This window comes from Chaetodon auriga, chromosome 17, assembly GCF_051107435.1.
Source record: "Chaetodon auriga isolate fChaAug3 chromosome 17, fChaAug3.hap1, whole genome shotgun sequence".
Classification (NCBI taxonomy): domain Eukaryota; kingdom Metazoa; phylum Chordata; class Actinopteri; order Chaetodontiformes; family Chaetodontidae; genus Chaetodon; species Chaetodon auriga.
This window is the reverse complement of record NC_135090.1, coordinates 12,240,384-12,260,177: the sequence shown is the minus strand read 5'-3', so window position 1 is coordinate 12,260,177 and position 19,794 is coordinate 12,240,384. Positions and strand designations below refer to the sequence as shown.

The window sequence follows — 19,794 nt, the reverse complement described above, 5'->3', positions numbered from 1 at the left end:
TTACAAATAAAAACATCTTTAATGGAGCAGAGAGTTGACATGCAGGAAAAGGGTTGTGTGTACAGTGAGCAGTCCCCTGCTGGCAAGATACACAAGGACACACGTGTATGTACCCACAAACGCACAATTAGCGGCAGACAACTTCAGGATATCACTGAAGCTTGAGCTTCCTGTCATGCTCACTCGTGCTGTGTTACATATCCTGTTTGTGTTTTACTACTTCCTATACTGTATGTGCCAGTGTGTGTGTGTGTGTGTGTGTGGCTTTCTCTGTGCCAGCATTTTCACATCACCCCCCTCAAAGCCTCAGCTTTACTGTCTTCATTTCTACTTAGTGAATTTCCCAGAGCATAAGATATTGGATAGGTGTAAACAATATCTGGATTTCAAGAGGGACAGCAACTTGCTGCCATATTGCTTACACCTATCTGGTTACATGTGACGTGTAATCTTCTCCCTCTGAGTGGGGTGCCAGGGGTTACTTTAGGACAAGTGGGCTCATCACCTGATTTTTGTTTGCAGGACTTTCCCTCTTGACCCATTTTGATTTTTGAAGCTTCATAGGAGGTCTCAATGTGCGTCCAATGATATGCAGGGACAGTAAGCAAAACTTTCCTTAAACGTATGATTCTTTCTATAATAAGCTTTTATTAAAAGACAGACAGCTGGACGTCAGTCACTCCGTCTGTTGCTACCCACTTCTCCTTTTTACGTGTGTCTGATATGTGTGTGTGTGTGTGTGACTGTAGATGTGTGTCTGAGCTGTCTGTGGCTGTCTCAGCTGTGTTTGTGTGATTTATGTTTCTTGTGCTTTTTCTTCTTTTTGTCCTCTCTGTCAGAAGAATGGTCACGGCGCCTCCTCTTGGATTTGCATTCACTACTGCTGCTGCTGCTGTCGCTCTCTGACTCCTTCCTTTCCCTCTTCCTCTTCTTCTTCATTTTCTTCTCCTGGGGGATGAACATACAAGAGGAGAACTTGGTTTCTGTGGCAGTTACAGGAATCTGAACAATGCCAATGCAGAAATATGTAGCAGACAACAGTTTATAGACTTGAAAATCCAATCACTAAACAATTATTTTTCATTATATCTGCACAAAGCCACACTGCATTCTTTCAAACATCACTTGTGACAGTTCCGATGAAACTGTCTTGTGTCTCACGGTGTAAGCAACCATGGAGCAACTGTCATACTGAGACTTGTGGGTTGTTGCATCAGATGACTCACAGACACAAAAAGGAAGGTGGAGGAGAACCGGAAAAAATGAAGTGAGAGCCATGCAAGAAATCACATATTCACCTTCTTTTTCTTCTTCTTTTTGTCTGAGTTTCGCTGTGGTGCAACCGCGGAGGTCTGCTGCTGTTGCGGCTCTTCATCACCATCTTCAGGCAAGAGAGCGTACTGCAAACCCGGTGCTGAGAAACAGTCCTTTGTAAAGTGACCTGAGAAAAGTGTTGATTCATTAGAACTGATGCTGTAGAAAGTTGTCAGAAACAAAGTCAGCCTCTGTGTGCTGTTCTTTTAAGATATGACTATGTTGTCGTACCCTTGCAGCCGCACTTTGAGCATGTTGTGTTGAGTACAGCCTCCAGTGTGATCCTGTTGCCTGTGTGATCTCTGAACTTGCTACGTCGCCTTGAATCCTGCCTTCAAATCACACACAGACAATACTGACCCTCACCTGTCCAGACACCCATACAGAGACACACACAAAATAAAAAATAAGCACTTACTCTGCCATGACATTGTTTGGGTCCAAGTCCCGCCCTGTTCCCTGATTGACAGCTTTCATTGAGAAGGACAACTTCACCTTGTCACCCTGGATCTGGGAGACAGGGGACATACCTTCAGTCATCATGCTAACTTTACAAACACTATTGTGTGTGTGTGTGTGTGTTTGTGTGTGTGTGTGTGTGTGTGTGTGGTTACCTCTCTCCCAATGACTTTAATCCACACCTGCTCCCCCACATCAACAATCTCTGAGGCATTCTCAACCCGTGAGGCTGACATCTCACTCACATGTACCAGGCCTGTATGTGTCAGGAAGAAAGTACAGAAATCATCCTAAAGAGTAGATAAAATGCTGAGCAGAAGGATTTAGACACATAAATGTAACTTTGCTTTGGTCATGATGAAACATATGCCTGAACGTCATCGAGATTCAAACATTCTGTTTTCTGATTAGAAATCTTTAAGACTTAAATGCTGTTGTCAGACAATTAATTAGAATTAGTTACATTAATTAATGTGTGTTTTCATGTCACATACATTCTAAATTCCCATCACTTCCTCCCAATTTAACCCTGTATAACTTAAATGAAATAACATTTAGATCTGATTTTTTTTTGTAGCCAAACAAAACAAAACAAAACAACACAAATGTCAGGATTTGAACACCGTGCTTCAGATGCTGAGTCCATCCCGCTAAACTTTGCTCAGTTCGCCCTCCAGTGGTGAAAATAGGCAGCTGGTGTTTGACATGCAGGTCTAAGACAATTGTGCCTCAACACAGCATCATCAAAAAACTAACCCTAGTGTAAATATAGATATGAGGCTTCATCAATTTCTTTACCATGAAGCCATTGTGTAGGTACACACAAAATTAATCTTAACAATGGTTGTGCTACTTATAAAAAATATGTGATTGCACTGTAATATTTTCTCCTTCACATCGCCTGATACATGCTGTGTCATGTCCTCAAATTGTAGGATGCTGGCTACCTTCCTGTCCCTTAAACAAAAACAATGACAAAACAAAACTCATAATCATCCAACCATTTAACCAACCTTCCTTCTTGTATCCTGGCAGTCTGACAAAGGCTCCATAGACCTGCACAGAGACCACCTCTCCCTTAGCAATGCTGTACATTGGTGGCAGACCATCCAGGCCAGCGGGCTCTTTTGCTGGGTCATCACTGTCGGACATGGTCACTGCTGAGATGCACCACAGGTATCAATCTAGAAAACTGATAATGAAACATATCAATTGCAGTATCATAAAAATAGAATAGAAAGTCCTGTTTTTTAGGCTGACATTAAAGGCCGTTTTCGTCCAAAGGAAATTCTGTAGATGACTTCAAATATCAGGTGTAACAGGGGCAACAGTTGCAGAAAAGACATGTAACATCAGTGTCTACTTTGAGTCACGATTTCTCTACGTTGATTTATTTGTTTTTAATGTATGTGTTGTGTATGTACGTGCATTTGGCTAAGGTGAGATTAAAAAGGGTGGATATAAAGACCTGCTGACCATAAATACACCTAAACAGCGTGTAGTTTAGCTTAGTTTAACAAATAGTTAATTTCCAGTGGTTGGCACAGTTAAATTCCTGTTGGAACGCCAAACTACTGTAATCTCTCGTCTCTTCAACAATATTTTAGCTCTATTTAATTTTATTCTTGCTCAGGTGCGACTGAGTCCTCACGTAGGGATAAAATAATTGCTGGTTCGTGTGACTTGATGCGTAAGAGAGGCAGAGACTAAAACCTGAACAGAAGCTCTTTCATAGAGAATAAAAAACAAATCTGCTGTAACAGATTGGCTTTGTTTGAAGTAGCAGTGAAGCTAACGTTAGCTAGCTCCAGTAAATCATCGTCCTCTACCTATCTAACCTAGTTAACCCAATAAAAACAATCAAAACCATGCATAAGAATATATACAGACAATACATAGTGTAGCGTTCATTTGGGAGAAAATATATTTCAAAAATATATTGTTACCTTTCGCTTTAGCAAAGTTGCTTCAATTTTACATCCGGTGCACATACGCGCATCAACAACACATGTAACCAATCATTGTAGTCGGTGCTAACCTCGACCAATCACTCGCCTCATACCCAACGGAAGTACTCCTCCTGTATTCTTCGTTGGTGTTGAGTCGTTAGCCGTTCTTGTATGAAAGACGTCCATTCATTTTTGTAAATTATAGCTTTAATATTCATCACTTTTGCTGTTTTTTGTTCACTTAGCCGCGATGATTGAACCTAAGAAGAGAGTGGCGGACATGGCGGTGGTTCCTGCCGCCGTGAAGCGGCCCCGGACGGAGCTGGTGGCGGCGGCGCAGTCTCAGCAACTCGTGGCCATGGTACGGAGAGTACTACTCTATGATCTGTGTATACTGGTGACTAGAAAAGTACATACACCGTGATTCATAACAACACATTTACCCAACGCCATTACCCAGTGTTCCAGTTGGACTACATAATGTTTTAGGTGCTTAAACATGACTAGGTTACCAGCTAAACGGATAAGCAGGAATAGAAAATAACAACGTTAACTCAAAAGCTGGAAATAATGTGATGTGTTGAATTCACATTCAGCTATGCTCAGCTAGGACCGGAAAATGCCGTGATCTTTAGACTTTCTGTCTATAATGGTGATTATCTGCTGGGAATTTGGCATTTCACATTATTTCTGCAAGACTCGAAAACGCGGTTTGCAGTCCAGTGTAACGAACAACAAATGGATATTAGACCAAATGTGTGACACACTTATGATGTTGAGAGAAGGTCCTCTTGGTATTGTGCTACACACTCAGTTGCCAGGTTATTAGGTACATCTAGCTAAAATGGATGCTACCAAATACAGCACTCTTGTAATAGTTTATAATGTTCAATTTTGTTGAAACAGTTTTAAAAAGTATTTTATTTAGTTTTGCATGGCTTTATTGTAATTGCTCTAATGCATACATACATTTAACAATTCACTCAGCCCTGACCAGAGAGTCAGACAGCCACTATGACCTGTGATGTGTCTCCCATAGGGCCCCCCACGCAGCTCCAGCCTGCAGGCCCCCATTATGCTGATGTCTGGCCACGAGGGCGAGGTCTACTGCTGCAAGTTTCACCCCAACGGAGCCACGCTGGCCTCCTCAGGATTTGACAGACTCATATGTAAGACATTAACAGTTGAACTGATGCAAACAGTGGACAATCCTGCAGCTCACACATCCTTGTTAAAATGTATTCATGCTCCCAGATTCTGTGAATAACCTGAACACTGTGTTTCTTTGCTGCAGTGATGTGGAATGTGTATGGAGATTGTGACAATTATGCCACTCTGAAGGGCCACAGTGGAGCAGTGATGGAGCTGCACTACAACACAGACGGCAGGTATGAACATCGTTGGTGTACTCCGATATGAAATGAACTGTATTAATTAAGTGTAAAGAGTAAACTTGCCGTAATGAGTGAACAAATGGAAGGTGGTTTGTTCTTGATTCAATGAGTCAATACTTTAAAAAATGTATTTGTGTTATTTTGGTGTTGGAGCTTGTCACAAGGGTGAATCCATGGGTAGAGTGTGAGTGTATTTAGAGGTAGCAATCTGTATGCAGTTTGTGTTCAATTATATTCAAACAAGTAAATTATTAGTAACACAATCCTTGAAATGTTTAGAGTCTTAGTGTCTTGAAAAGGTTGACCATCTGTGTCTTCTCACTGCATTTCAGCATGCTGTTTTCGGCGAGCACAGACAAGACCGTCGGTGTGTGGGACAGTGAAACGGGCGAGAGGGTCAAGCGCCTGAAGGGCCACACCTCCTTCGTTAACACCTGCTACCCGGCCCGCCGAGGGCCTCAGCTCATCTGCACCGGCAGCGATGACGGGACGGTCAAGGTGAGATTTCCAGCTGATCATTAAATTAACTGACCTGTGTTGATGTGGCATGATGTTAATTGAATTTATGATCATAGATCACTGGGTTCAACACACTCACTAGTGTCAATAATAGACAGTGTTTTGTAAAACGAGTATCTTGTTACTGATTGATTTCAAACACTCCAGTTGTTGGTCTGATCAGGCTCTTGTCTTGTCCTTCGTAGCTGTGGGACATTCGTAAGAAAGGGGCGATCCACACTTTCCAGAACACCTACCAGGTGCTGGCTGTGACATTCAATGACACCAGCGACCAGATCCTGTCAGGAGGCATCGACAATGACATCAAGGTACTGTGCTCTACCACCTTGACCGTTGAGTATCATGTGATACACAGCGGTGTATCCATCTAGCTGTGGCTGGAATGTCTAACAAGCATGTAAATTTGACAGGCACTAGCAATTTTCTTACCTGCAACAATATAAGAGAAGTGTGTGTTTAATAATGTATGGCTTTTGAAAAACAAATATAATACATGGCTCAAGAGAGGCAGACCCCAGTTGTGCTGGGTAGAGGCTGTACACCAAAATGTTTTGATGTTGACAGCACGGGGGAAGTGGCTCTGGTCGGCCATGACTGCCAGCATTGTCCAAAAAATGAAATGTATTTGGTCAAAAACCAAAGAAGCGGTACAAAAATACATGAAGTAAGCAAACAGTAAAAGAAACAACACCAGCAGAAGTCTCGGGATCTTGTGCTGTGTATGTTTTCCCACCATTAGTGTTTATTTATTTCCGTAATTACCCGCCCTCACTGGCTAAAAAAATACACCCTCCTCTAATCCACTTACACCCACACACAAAAAAAAGTATCACAGTTATGACCATGGAAGTTATTTTAAAAGAGTAAAAAAAAAAACCCACAGCAGTGAGGATAAAGACAAATTAGATTATTACAAACAGTGCCGGCAGCTTTTCTTACGGCTTACAAGAACTACTGTGGATATTAAACTCTGTGATAGCAGCAGGAACAAAGCACTGCTCACACATGTTTGTGGAGGCGATGAGTTCAGTCATTAAAAAGCCACACACTAATATGTGTTGTTGAAACATATTGGTTCTTAAGCACAGTATTTAGCCCATTGTCAAGTGTGCTGTGCAGATGCCTCCCTCGGGTTCTGCTAATCCCATAAAATGGTGAATTGGCTGCTACATCCTCCTCACTCTTGCATCTTTTATAAGGATGTTGAAGAGTAACACTGGTGTTTTGTCCTCATTCTGCTACCTACCTCTTCCACAGATGTTGCTGCAGGCCCCTTTGTGATTTTTGATGTGTCGTGTTGTTCGTGTGCTGTTAGAACATGGTTTTTTTGTTTTTCCCCTGAGCTCCAACTGCAATCATGACAGCTTCCTCTCGGCCCGTGGATTCTGCTCGAGCCTACTCTTTGCTCTTCACATGTAGGCCTACATACTGTCTGTCCTTTTGTATAAACCCTGTCGAAAGCTGTTTTTTCGTGTGTCTGTGTGTGTGTTGTGCAGGTGTGGGACCTGAGGCAGAACAAGCTCATTTACAATATGCACGGCCATGGTGACTCAGTGACCGGACTCAGCCTGAGCTCTGAGGGATCTTACCTTCTCTCAAACTCCATGGACAACACAGGTAGGATGTTTGTGTGCATGTTTAGAGAATAAAAATTGCCCTTTCTGTCTTCTTTACCTTTTATGACTGAATCCTTGTGTGTATCTCTGTAGTGCGTATTTGGGATGTTCGGCCTTTCGCACCCAAGGAGAGATGTGTGAAGATTTTCCAGGGCAACGTTCACAACTTTGAAAAGGTAACAAATAACTCTCTGCCCCTTGTTGTAGTTAGTGTTAATGTCACTAACGAAACTGTAATGAAATATGTTCGTCAGCAAGCTTTTTTCGGCACGACGATGGCGAGACGGCATCGACATCATTGAACACTGAGACTACTTGAACGTGCGGCATTGTTATTTTTTCTTCAAGCAGCACTTCCATTTAATGTGCTGCATGCGTCTCATCAGGACTACAGCGGCAACACACAATGAGCACAGTCAGAGCTCGGAGTCATTTTCATCAACTGATTTACAAAAAGTAAATTATAGTTAACAATGACAGCAGCAGAGCTCGGGAGAAAGAAATGAGGTGATATTTGGGCCCATTTTTGTTACAATGAGGGCGAGAGCTACTGAATAGATTGCTTTATTAGAAGGGAAGCGATGTGGCCATGAAATAGCTGGTAAAAATACAACAAACCTGAAGAGACACATTTAGGCTCACCACAAAGAAATTTGTGTCTGGTGTCTTTCCCAGAGTGTCAAATACAGACGCTTTGTCTCATACGGACGCACAAGGTACCCTTTAGCATCTGTATGAGACACACCGGGCTTCCCCCTAACTCCACTAGAAGCCCATCCTCACTCAGCAAGATGATGTATACAAACAAAGTCTGCAAATGGAGGAAGGTGGGGTGGATGGATGGGTCAAACAAATGTGTGACTTTCACCCAGGAGATCAGAAGCGTCTGTATTTGACGCTGTGCGAATGAGACCAGGTTGGAATCTTGGACTTGCAGCTTGTCGTTGTGTCACAGATTCCCTTTTCCTAAAACCACATCAAAACATGTCACTCCTTCACATGTAGTCATCATCACTTGGTGCCTTCATCCTGTGAACTGATACAGCCAATGCCTTTTTCCATAAGTGACGAACAGCTGCAGTCCTGCTGGTGGTGTTTACGCCTGTTTTCGACTGCGGTTGCGTGCCTTTCATCCTCCCCTCACTCTCTGCTGTCTGTTCTAATAAAGGAGTTCATCTTTCCTGTGTCGTGTTGCTAATGCGGTTTCTAACTATCTGCACCCGTCTCTCAGAATTTGCTGAGGTGCTCCTGGTCGACTGACGGCAGTAAGATTGCTGCAGGCTCAGCTGACAGGTGAGAGGCAACAAAACACGTAAAAAACAAACTTTCATATTCTTAAATTGAGACCTCATACCAACATGTAAACAAATGTACAAGTATCCCTATATACACACTCATATACTGTACATATTCATCATAACCTAATTTGTTGAATTAAACATGCATTTTAAGAACGAAACATTCCTTTAACCCACTGAGTTTGTGTGCAGATTTTTAATGCTTTAATACTTTAGTTAGAAAGTATTTTATCACAGAAGTCCCCCTTTCTAAACATGTATCCCTCTTAAGTTGCGAGCTCGCTGTAATCTCGATGCATTTTACCTCTTTCGATTGATTTTCTATCATAATCCACCAAAAACAGAATAACTTGAAAAAAAAAAAAACAGAGCACAAAATGTATCACAACAAAAAGTCTCATGTGTCTCAGCTTTGCATCGTCTCCAGTCACTCCAGCTATTCTCTTCGTCTGTGTTTATAGATTTGTGTATATCTGGGACACCACATCACGTAGGATCCTGTACAAGCTGCCGGGCCACGCCGGCTCTGTCAATGAAGTGGCCTTCCACCCGGAGGAGCCTATAGGTGAGTGCAACAACGGCTTTAGTGCACACTGTTATATGTACAAGAAGAATGGAATAGTTCATGTTATATATAATAACATTAAGCTTTTCCTCTTTGTCCCTCCACAGTGCTGTCTGGCTCCAGTGATAAACGACTCTACATGGGAGAAATTCAGTAGCGTGTGTGTGTGTGTGTGTGTGTGTGTGTGTGTGTGTGTGTGTGTGTGTGTGTGTGTGTGTGTGTGTGTGTGTGTGTGTGTGTGTGTACGCGTGTGTGCGTGCGTGCGTGCGTGTGCGCGCGAGATTGTGTGTGTCCTGCCTATGGGTGGTGTTCAACAGTGGGTTAGTCTGTAATTTCATGTGCTCCAGCTTGTCACAGAACAACCTCAGGACATGTGTTTGAAGTTTATTACGCTCAGTCACAACAACTTCCGCAATGACTTGCTTTTTTATTCTGATTTCTTTCTTTTTAATAAACTTCTGTATTCTGTAAAAAAAGACTTTGTGGATTCTTTTGTTACTGTGGCACTTCGTTGTTCATATGCAGATAAAAACATCCATCCGCTTTCAGAGAAAACATTGTACTTATGATTCTACCACATTATACGACAGTTGTGTTTACTATTTACTTTGGTCAAGAGGTGCAGTTCAAACTAAGCAGCAGGTTATGGAGTGCTTGTTACAGGTGGACACATTAATACATACAAGCTTTGATGCAAACGCTGAGGCGAAATGTAAGAAAGGACTGGCTCTGTGGAAGTTAAGTGAGGACAGGAAGTCCAGATCTGCCCTGACCCTCGCAGTTATTTGTATTTATGGGAATATGATTGTGCAAAACAGGAATTGATTGAGCAGAACTGTCCAGGTGAACAGTAAAATCAGCCTTTTTAGCATTTTTCAGACAACAAATCACAATGAAAACTAAACTCATCTCAGCCTATCTGGACCATCTTCTCTGGTGTTGTCTCACCCGAAGGAGATCCAAGCTTCTGGGAGAAAATGATGCACTATTATTGCACTTATCATTTAATTATGTTTTTTATTGTTTTTATCTACCTTGCCCCCCCCCCCCCCCAAAAAAAATTCTCGATAATTTAATTTAATTGAGATTACTTTTTTAATATAATGATGATAATAAAAACACTTTGCATAGCACCTTTCTTATAAGAATTGCAGCTCAAAGTGCTTTATAACAAAGAAATCACATAGTGCTTCACATAGAAAAGACAGAATGGACATGAAAACGGATAAAAATTCATTTAAGAACATGACGAAAAAAATGTTTTTAGGCATTTATGTCTTAACGGTTTTATTGGTGTGTCTTTTTCCATCTTGCCTCTTTAAGTGCAGGACTTGAGCTTTTTCAACCTCTGGATTAGTCTAATCGGGTCAGTTTAATTAGCACTATATGAATTACTGGCATGTGACTGCAAGTGTTTTTTTCTTCTCCAGTCTAATTACACAATGAACACGGGTTTACTTTGCTAAGTAGGGCTTTGATTTCGGGTCACTTCATCTATTAAGATGAAACATGCTTGAGTTTTGCTCTGCAGTGAGGCGAGGCAAGCTCAAAAAGAGAATTCAGAGGGATTTACATGAGGTGATCAGAAATAAGAAATGCATTTAAAACACGATAAAAGGGGAAACAGATACCGTGCTGTCACCGTACAGTTCAAGGTGAACGTGCTTGTTCTATCACCTTTATTCGAGGAGCAGATTCGGTTGTAGTAAACTGATCTAACATGCAATGGTTGTGTTTGTCATTGATTGTCATATGGCCCTGCGATAACCACTTACGCTGTCATTATCTGCTTTCCATCAGTGAAAGCTGACTGGACTGATGTGAAGCTCACTTTGTTACACTGTGTCACTGCTCCTGATGCGGCGAAGAGATGAAACAAGGCTGTTAATTGTGTTTATTTCCGCTCTGAATGGCCGCGGGTCGCAGCGCTCTCTCCTCGGCTGGCTGAGCCTCCTCTTCCAACACCGCGAGCCCCCGTTTCTTTTGTGCTCCTTCCGACCGCCTCGCGGGGCTGCTGCTCGGCCGCGCGCACGCACGCGGGGCTGCAGAATCCATGCAGCTCCTCCTCGAGGGGGTCGCGGTGACTGAGAGCCCCCACCCCCTCGTCTCTCCCTCTCCCTCTCTCTCTCTCTCCCCCGGCTCCTCCTGCGCCCGCCCCGGCACCGATTGTTGACAAAAGACGCTGCGAGACGGAGCGAAGGAGTCCAGACCCCGATACTGGTGAGCGGATCCGCCCGTTAACTTGACTGCTTTGCCCGAGTAGTCAGAGGAGAAGAAGATCGGGACGACGGGGGTCGTGGGGAACGAGGACCCTCCCGTTCCTAGAAAACCGTGAGTCACAGCGGGCTGCTTTGTGTCCGTAGCGGTTTGCATGTAGCCAAACGTTAGCCGTAGTAACACTGCGGGGTCGGTCCCCTCCTCCCCACCGCCCCCGTGTGATTCGGTATCATATGATGCTCATTTCTGTCTGTAGCCGGGGGCAGATTATGACAGCTTTCCGTCTTTCTTTGTGTCTTTGTGTGTCCCCTCTCCGGAAGGTGTGGCCGAGGTGATTCGGTTGTCGGTGGTGGTCGGACCGCAGCAGGCCGGCGTGAAGTGGACGCCCCCCCTCCACCTTCCCCCTCTCCTTCCTGAAAACCACCCCACGATTGGTATTTACCGACAAAAGCAGCGGCAAAGATGGGTCACTCACTGTGAGTGCAAGCGCCAGACCAGCGTTACAGGAGGAGGCGGCGGCCTTGGGGGAATTCAGCCGGTAATGGTGTGAGCTGAGACGGCCAGGCAGTCTGGATCTGACCGGGGACCCGTCGTTCCCCCGGAGCCTCCGCGGCTCCAAGCCGCGTCCTGAGCCCTCCAAGATGGGGAAGTGCGAGGGGAGATGCACGCTGCTTGTGATATGTTCACTGCAGTTGGTGAGTGTGTATGTACTGTATGTGTGTGTGTGTGTGTGTGTGTGTGTGTGTGTGTGTGTGTGTGTGTGTGTGTGTTTGTGCGCGGCCAAAGCTGCCTGCACACACTCGACATGAAGATATAATTAGAGCAGCGTGCTACAGACACGCACACTGTAATCAGACATTTTTGTCCAGCCTCTGTGTACAGTCACACTAAAAAAGCTTTGAGCTGCAGCTGCCAGAGTGCCATGCCACATTACAGACGAGGGTGTGTGTGTGTGTGTGTGTGTGTCTTTGAAGCAGTGGGAGCCGTCAGGGGGGCGCTTTGGTGTCAGGGTGGTCTGCAATGTCTGTAGAGAGAGGGGTGATAGCCCCATTCTGGCAAAACCATGAGAATGTTAAGCACAAGGGGGACAAGGAGGCCCTGTTCACCATCTGGTCTCCATTCTGGAGTTAAAGTTAGCTCTTCCCTGTGCCTACAAATAGCTCAAGACTATTCCTCTAAAATGTAATAAGTGTGTAATATGAGTCGGTATCAGCTGCTCCTGTAGTGAGTATGGTGCAGGCATGGACAGCAGCAGTGTGAGGGCTTGTTGTCCCGGCTATTGTTTACAGGGCCCGTGAGTTGACGTGTGGTAGGGGGATCCGGCTCATAGATTCTCATTAGTTTGGGGGAGCTTTTCGGGGGGTGCTCCTCTTTTACAGTCACTGGACTGGCTGGTGCTCCAGGCAGTTACCATGGAAACAACTGCGGCAGACCTGTGTATGTGTCCCTGTCACTGTGTGTGTGTGTGTGTGTGTGTGTGTGTGTGTGTGTTCGAAACCATGATTACTTGTGTGTGCTGTGTTTCTGTGTGTGTTGTATTTGCATATGTCCTCAGTGGTGTGTGTTAGTATGAATTTGTCTTTTCCCTGACTGTATGTGTGTGTGTGTGTGTGTGTGTGTGACCCCCTCCCCCATCCCCTAGGTGGCAGCCCTTCAGAGGCAGGTGTTTGATTTCCTGGGCTACCAATGGGCTCCCATCTTGGCCAACTTCCTGCACATCATGGCTGTCATCCTGGGCATGTTCGGCACCGTGCAGTTTCGCTTCAGATACCTCATCTTTGTGAGTATATCCCCCAGCAGCTCCTGTTCACTTTGAACTGATAAAGCATGCATGTGTGCAGAAATTGATCTCTGTATGTGTTTGGCAGTATGCAGTATGGCTGGTCCTTTGGGTGGGTTGGAACTCATTCATTATCTGCTTCTACCTGGAGGTTGGAAACCTGTCTCAGGTAAGTTCTCTGTGTTTATACTTGTGGTTGTGTGTGATGCCCTTAACGACTGATTTTTACTCTAATTAGACTCTTTCTCCTTCTGTCTTTAGTAAGATTCGTTGCTGTGTTGAGTTACACCTTGACAGTTAATTGTTTAATTCACTGGTTCCCAAACTTCTGTCTGTTTGCAACATCTTGTGACAGTCTGCATGTTGTTACCAGTTTATCCTTGGAGTGATTATTCTCTCTCCACTCGTTTCATTTGAATGTTTTTAAATATCTCAAAGGACCAGTGTGTGAAATTTGAGGCGGATCTATTTGCAGAATAGAAGAGCTGTCTTATAATATTCACAAGTATGTTTTCATTAGTGTATAAGTCGTGTTTTCATTACCTTAGAATGAGCTCTTTATGTCTCTCTTCCACGGAGTCCGCCGTATTTCACTCCTTTAAGATGTAAAATTACCCTGTGATTCATACGAACAATGCACAAATGTGAAAGATTGAGCCCTACTGTTGTATAGCAGAACCCCGTTTTTTCGACTTTCTTATCTGTTTAACCATCTTGCCTGGCGGCCCCCGAGATTTACATTTGTGACCCCTAAGTGGGGTCCTGACCCCCAGGTTGGGAACCCATGGTTATGGTCATGCGTCATGCAAAAAAGTCAAATATTCTCTGGTTCCAGCCTCTTAAGTCTGAGGATGTTGCTGTTCCCTCTGCTCTCTGTGTTATATGATTGTTTCTGTCATTGTAAACTGTCTCATTGTGCTTGCGCTGAACATTCGTCACTATTTTCTGACTTTTTGTAGACTAACCGGTAAATCGAACACATAATCGACTGAGAAATCAGCAATGAGACTAATCGCCCCACTTTTGTGCATGTGTGTGTGTGTTCAGGACAGGGACTTTCTCATGACTTTCAACACATCCCTTCATCGCTCGTGGTGGATGGAACATGGTCCTGGTTGCCTGGTAACGCCGGTGCTAGACTCTCACATGGCCCCTGATGACCACCATGTCATCACCGTGTCCGGGTGTCTCCTTGACTACCAGTACATAGAGGTGCTGAGTTCAGCTATTCAGATCCTATTGGCTGTACGTATCTAACACACTCACTCACACACTCACACTCACACACACACACACACACACACACACACAAATGATCATGCATTGTGTTTGTTACACTGTTACAAAACATTGTTTTGCCTTTTAGTTTGCTGGCCCTGAACTTTGTGTTGAAACCTGTTCTATGAGACACAGGACACACACTGATGCGCCAGCAGTGACTCAGCCTGTACAACAACAGTCACCTAATTTCTGACCATCTCTTCTCCAACAGCTCTTTGGCTTTGTGTACGCCTGCTACGTGAGCAAAGTCTTCCAGGATGACGAGGACAGCTGTGAGTGCTTTTGTCTTCTTGTTGATCCTCCCCCATAACCTTGTTGGGCAGATTAGATTTACTTATGTCATACCGTGGAGAGGGCTCCTGTGTTAGCGATCCAGGGCTTTGGATGTGAGCGCTCATTGTTTTCTCCTGCCTGACTCATGCTGAGCAGTATCACCGCAGAGGATTCCCTCTGGGTGATCTGAGCGCTCCATCTGTGGGGAGTATTAAAGAAGTCTGCCGGAATATTCCCACTGTCAGAGTGTCCGTGTGTCTGCTGGCCAGTGCTTGTCTGCCGGTTTGGGTGTGCCATCTGTGTTTCTGACTAGTACTGCTCCTTACATGCCTCTCGTGAGTGTTTCACTCTCACTCAGCGGAGGAAATTAAGTCCTGGAGTTACAGTAGGACACCAAAAGGTTGAGTTGGCGTCAAAGAAAGTGTCACACTGTAGTAACAGCATGCTATGTGCATAACATAGTGTTGATGAAATAACAATGACATCTAATATAACTGATTTTGATGCACTGATCATATATTCCAACTGGTACTGGGATTTTCTCGCCAGTACCATTATCAGAAACATTTTTAACAAGCATCCATTAGAATTGTGGCCAAAGTATGTACTGAGCAGGACATTTAATAGCTAAAAAGAAAACTTGTCAGGGCTCTCTGGATGCTGTGTAACACCTATATATATATATATATATAATCATGTGTTCACAAAGTGGTGAACCTCTCTCCATCCTCTCTTGTGAACGGTTGAGCCTTTCCAGGATGCCCCTTCTATACCCAATCATGATCCTATCACCTGTTACCACTGAACCTGTTTACCTGTGGAATGTTCCAGACAGGTGTTTTTGGAGCATCCCACAACTTCCCCACCCTTAAGTTTCTCCTGTCCCAACTCAGCATATAAGCATATATTTAAAAAATCAATGAAGCTGATGAGGTAGCCTATTAAATCTATTGTCTTTGCACTGTTTTCAGTTGAGTCTGTGTCAAAAACAATTAGCAAATTAATGCATTCATGTATGTCTTTCTCTACACTTCTTTTGGAATCGGGTTTATATGTACCACAATATGTTTCTAACTCAAACTGAACTCAATATATACACCTGAATATACCAAATTTCATTGAAATGTCAGATGTTGCCTCTTGAGAAAACAGATCCCTAACTTGTTGTCTGTGTCTCCGCTGATGTAGACAATCAGGGTTGGACTGTTTTCTTTTTCAGCTGGCACCACATAAGTTTGTTCCTCTGAATCGATTGAGAAAGAGTAGAACAATGTATCAGTGACATAGAGGCAGTGAGATAGAAGATGTATCAGTGCATCTCTGCAGAGTCTGATGCCACAGTGGGTGTTATAAAGGTATTCTGAGAGCACCGTCATACCATCTGATGCCTTAATAGATTTTCATGTCAAAAGAGAATCTGATCTTGAAAGGCAAAACTTGGTTAAAAAAAAAAAAGATACAGATTTAAGGGAAAGTGGAATGATGTCATCTCTCCTTTCTCTCTCTCCTGAAGTTGATTTCATTGGTGGCTTTGACTCATATGGCTACCAGCCTCCTCAGAAGTCCTCTCATCTGCAGCTGCAGCCTCTTTACACGTGAGTGACAAATGCATATTCATCAGTGTCTTCCTCTTTTTGGTCTCATTGTTGAACATGGGGGTACTCCAGTGATTTAGTGTTCATATTAAAAAGTGTGGGACCTCACAGGAAAAGATTGAGGCTGAGATTACCTAACTTTTGGCCTCTTGTGTGGGTCGGGCACTGGAAATGCTGCATCCTACATTTCCCATGATGCAACTCAACAGCATCTTTAAAGCTTCGCATCTTTGGTTTGTAATGCATGATTCCTGTTAAAATGTTAAGTCTCAAGCCTAAAATAACCCTGATGATGTCATTGGGGTTATCTTGGCTCATATGACATCATTCAGACTTTGGAAATTTCCCTGCAGAGCCAAAGAAGACAATGTGCAACTGTTTTCTCAGGTCTTCGTGACCAGTAAACCAAGCTCCATGTGTAAAATCAATGGAGTGCCTCTTTCATGTAATCATAGCAAAGTGTATAAACTGTACTGTAACACTGACTTCACACTAATATTCCACTATCATTCTGAATATGACAATATTCTGAACATGAGACGGGTTATGTAAATAGCATCTTCTGGTTGGATTTTCTGAATCCAGTCTTATTCCAAATGAATAATGTAGGATATGCTGATGTTGTTTTTAGAAGTCTTTGGAATACAGCACATTCAGAATACGCGTGTCAGTCACGGTTTGCGACGCAAGGCCTCTTGCCTGTTTACAGTCAGCTCTGTGCATTGCCTGGCAAACAGTCTGCGAGATTGGGGTAGAGATGCATGCACGAAAGAAAAGCAAACATTTCTAGTCTGAAGGAGAAACACACCTCCTTTTAAACATTCAGAGAAGACTTGGAGATCATCAGGTTTTCTTTTTTTATATGCACAAATATTTCAACACCGGCCTTTTCAAGGAAGTGGCGTTCGCTAATCTGAGTATGTACGGCTGCATGAAAATTGGTGGAATATTCATTTTCATTAACCATGTAAATCGCTTAGCTGGAATATTGTCTTTTTGTACATGTAATCACTGATGAATTCCCCTAATCTCATCCCCTCTCATTCCCAGGGCTGGTTAACAGTTGGTAGCGCCCCCCTTCAGGCCAAACCCTGACAGTGTCACTGTGGATGGAAAGTGGCGGTTGCCTTGATTACACTCACTCTGTGTGTCACAGTTTACCCAAGGAATGGACTTACCCCACCCAGAAGGAGAGACGTCTGTGCGTGTGTGCATGTGTGCTTGTGTCCGAGAAAGAGAAATACGGCCCTGAATAGAATGTACAGAGCTCAGGGAAGAACCAGCATGCCAGGTGGTGTGATGAGATGAAGATGAAGGAGGAGGAGAGATACAGAGAACAAGAGCTGGGGAAACCTCTGTCAAATCACCGATGACACACTTCACTTAACTGCCAGCTCTCAACACTCCCACAAGTGTATGTATGTGTGTGTGTGTGTGTGTGTGTGTGTGTGTGTGTGTGTGTGTGTGTGTGTGAGAGGTAGAGATTGCGTAACTCCACGGGACTAGCTGGTGCTTCGTGGTTGCACCCTGGACTCTTGGTGTGTCCCTGTGCATTTTTTTTTTTTTTTTTTTTGGGAGGGGGTTCTCATGCGTGTGTGTGTGTGTGTGGGGGTGGGGTCACATAACGAATAAAAAGAGGCACAGCTCGTACCTGTTGTCGTTTTAGAATGTGGTGACGTCAAACTAGAGCAGTCTTACGATTCCCCTTCCCAAAGCCGTCTTTCCTCTCCTCCAATGCTGTTAACACCACTGTTGACATTCGAGCGTTTTACATTACAGCTCTGGCCTGCTGAGGTAGTAACACAGAGCTGGTGGAGCAGAAAGGATGAACTTCTTAGAGGATCAGGCTGGCAATATTTTGTATATTTTATTACTGACCAAAACCAACAATGCGCTCATCCATCTCAATACTTTTGTTCCAAGTGACCTAAATCTTAAAATAAAGGGGTCGTGGAAGCGTGCTTACATTCTTAAAAAAGGCTAAATTATTTCTTAAAACAACTCGACACTGTTATATTTAAATATCTCTCAAACTGCACTATTTTGGGGGCTATTTTCAGCTGTGCATGTGCTGCACTAATGAGTATTTACAGCAGCAGGACGGCGTATGTGGGATCATCTCAAAATAAACTACAGTCGCCGTGTTCGTCATAATGAAGGAACGTCACACCCAGTCAATGACGTGTTTTTTTTAAAAACTTTTGGACAATGGTGGATTTCGCAGAGGAACACACCATATCAGGCTTGCTGGGAGGGTTGTCGGTTTTGGTCTTTCCATGTGTTTTGTTGACAATAAGAAAACTATAAAATATCACCAGACTCATGCTTTAAATTTCTGGGTTACAACAAAAATCAAGTCAAACGTCCATCGCCAGGATATTTTGTTTTCGGGAAAATAAATTCATCCTACTGTACTTGTAATGCTGTTGATTAGGGTTGCGGATGGCTTTGGGATCAGGCATTAGTGTGTCTTTGGGGGGTGGGGTGGGGGGTGGGGTGGGAAGCAGTTGGGATACTGTGCATGTAAATAACCAGCCAATGATTGTTTTGTTGGTTCCATTTAGAAAGAGGGGGTTGCATTAGGGGGGGTAGGGCTGGGGGAGATGGGTACACATCACAGTCTTTCTTCATACCTGTTTCTCTTGTTCTCTCTTTTTTGGGTATCCTCATGCTGCCCTCTTCTAACCTATTGGCAGCTAATCCTCCCCGACATCTTTCTCACTAGCTTTCTCTGCAGCTCATTTGCCCATCTCCACAGGAGCATGGCGATAAAGAAGAGGAAAATATGTCATGAACAAACGCAGTGACATGCTCTGAGTAGTTTTTGTAGAAGTAATTGGAGACAGGAAGAGGGAAGGAGTGAGGCAGGTATGAGGTGAAGACTCAATAGGGTGTAAGGTGAAGTTTGAAATAATAAAAATACACTTTCTACATTAAACATGACTTCTGTTGTCATCTGTAAACACACATTTGTATAACCGAGAGTGACTTCAGGGTCAATAAAATGATTGCTTTTCCTGGCTTTGATTACATTATATATTAATATCTGGATTATGGGTCACAAAATTACATTTTTGCCAGATTGGTTTAGAAGATTATAGGCTACAAATAAAGCATGCCCGTGAGCTGATATTGCACAGTGAGGATTTGATTTGCCAAAATAATGTGAGGCATTTTATGAAGAGACAGCCCAACATTACAAAAATAGCACTATGGTATCCATGAAGGGACTCATTTGATGCCTGTAGTGCTAACGAGTGGGCTCACTGTGACATTTTCATGAATTTTAATTTGAATGGTACAAAGTTGATATTCCACTATGAAAACCTGTCAAACTCAAGATCATCCACTATGACGGAAATAGCTCCGTAGCATTAATAAAGTGACTTTGATTTTTACAGAAAGTAGTTATCAGTGCATATATATAAAGTGTTATAGTGTACAATGTCATATTTCAGTCACAGTTGCAGGGTTATAGGTGTAGTCATAAAAGTTTAACTCGTTAAAATTAGTTTTAAGCATCTCTTTCTGCCA

General features: G+C 43.5%; 3 protein-coding genes across 4 annotated transcripts; 2 read left to right on the top strand and 1 right to left on the bottom strand.

Annotated features, from left to right (window-relative positions):
• Nucleotides 1-3,785, bottom strand: zcchc17 (zinc finger, CCHC domain containing 17). Of its 2 annotated transcripts, none has more exons than XM_076754291.1 (7): nucleotides 3,720-3,785; nucleotides 2,787-2,965; nucleotides 1,929-2,029; nucleotides 1,733-1,824; nucleotides 1,546-1,646; nucleotides 1,299-1,441; nucleotides 1-948 (listed from the first exon to the last, which is right to left on the bottom strand). In XM_076754291.1, exons 2-7 carry the CDS (start codon nucleotides 2,923-2,925, stop codon nucleotides 778-780), a joined length of 747 nt encoding a protein of 248 aa, XP_076610406.1. In that variant the 5' UTR covers nucleotides 2,926-2,965; nucleotides 3,720-3,785; the 3' UTR covers nucleotides 1-777. The 2 variants fall into 2 exon arrangements, with proteins under 2 accessions (XP_076610406.1, XP_076610407.1); XM_076754292.1 differs by having other exon boundaries at nucleotides 2,787-2,957; nucleotides 3,720-3,782.
• A 58-nt stretch (nucleotides 3,786-3,843) lies between these two features.
• Nucleotides 3,844-9,590, top strand: snrnp40 (small nuclear ribonucleoprotein 40 (U5)). Its single transcript, XM_076754290.1, has 10 exons — nucleotides 3,844-4,083; nucleotides 4,762-4,891; nucleotides 5,017-5,110; nucleotides 5,449-5,614; nucleotides 5,821-5,943; nucleotides 7,132-7,252; nucleotides 7,345-7,427; nucleotides 8,483-8,544; nucleotides 9,011-9,114; nucleotides 9,222-9,590. Exons 1-10 carry the CDS (start codon nucleotides 3,973-3,975, stop codon nucleotides 9,269-9,271), a joined length of 1,044 nt encoding a protein of 347 aa, XP_076610405.1. The 5' UTR covers nucleotides 3,844-3,972; the 3' UTR covers nucleotides 9,272-9,590.
• A 1,656-nt stretch (nucleotides 9,591-11,246) lies between these two features.
• On the top strand, nucleotides 11,247-19,198 carry nkain1 (sodium/potassium transporting ATPase interacting 1). The gene is made up of 8 exons (XM_076754293.1): nucleotides 11,247-11,445; nucleotides 11,652-12,026; nucleotides 12,974-13,111; nucleotides 13,200-13,280; nucleotides 14,159-14,356; nucleotides 14,604-14,664; nucleotides 16,179-16,260; nucleotides 17,311-19,198. Exons 2-8 carry the CDS (start codon nucleotides 11,973-11,975, stop codon nucleotides 17,318-17,320), a joined length of 624 nt encoding a protein of 207 aa, XP_076610408.1. The 5' UTR covers nucleotides 11,247-11,445; nucleotides 11,652-11,972; the 3' UTR covers nucleotides 17,321-19,198.
• The last annotated feature ends 596 nt before the right edge of the window (nucleotides 19,199-19,794 follow it).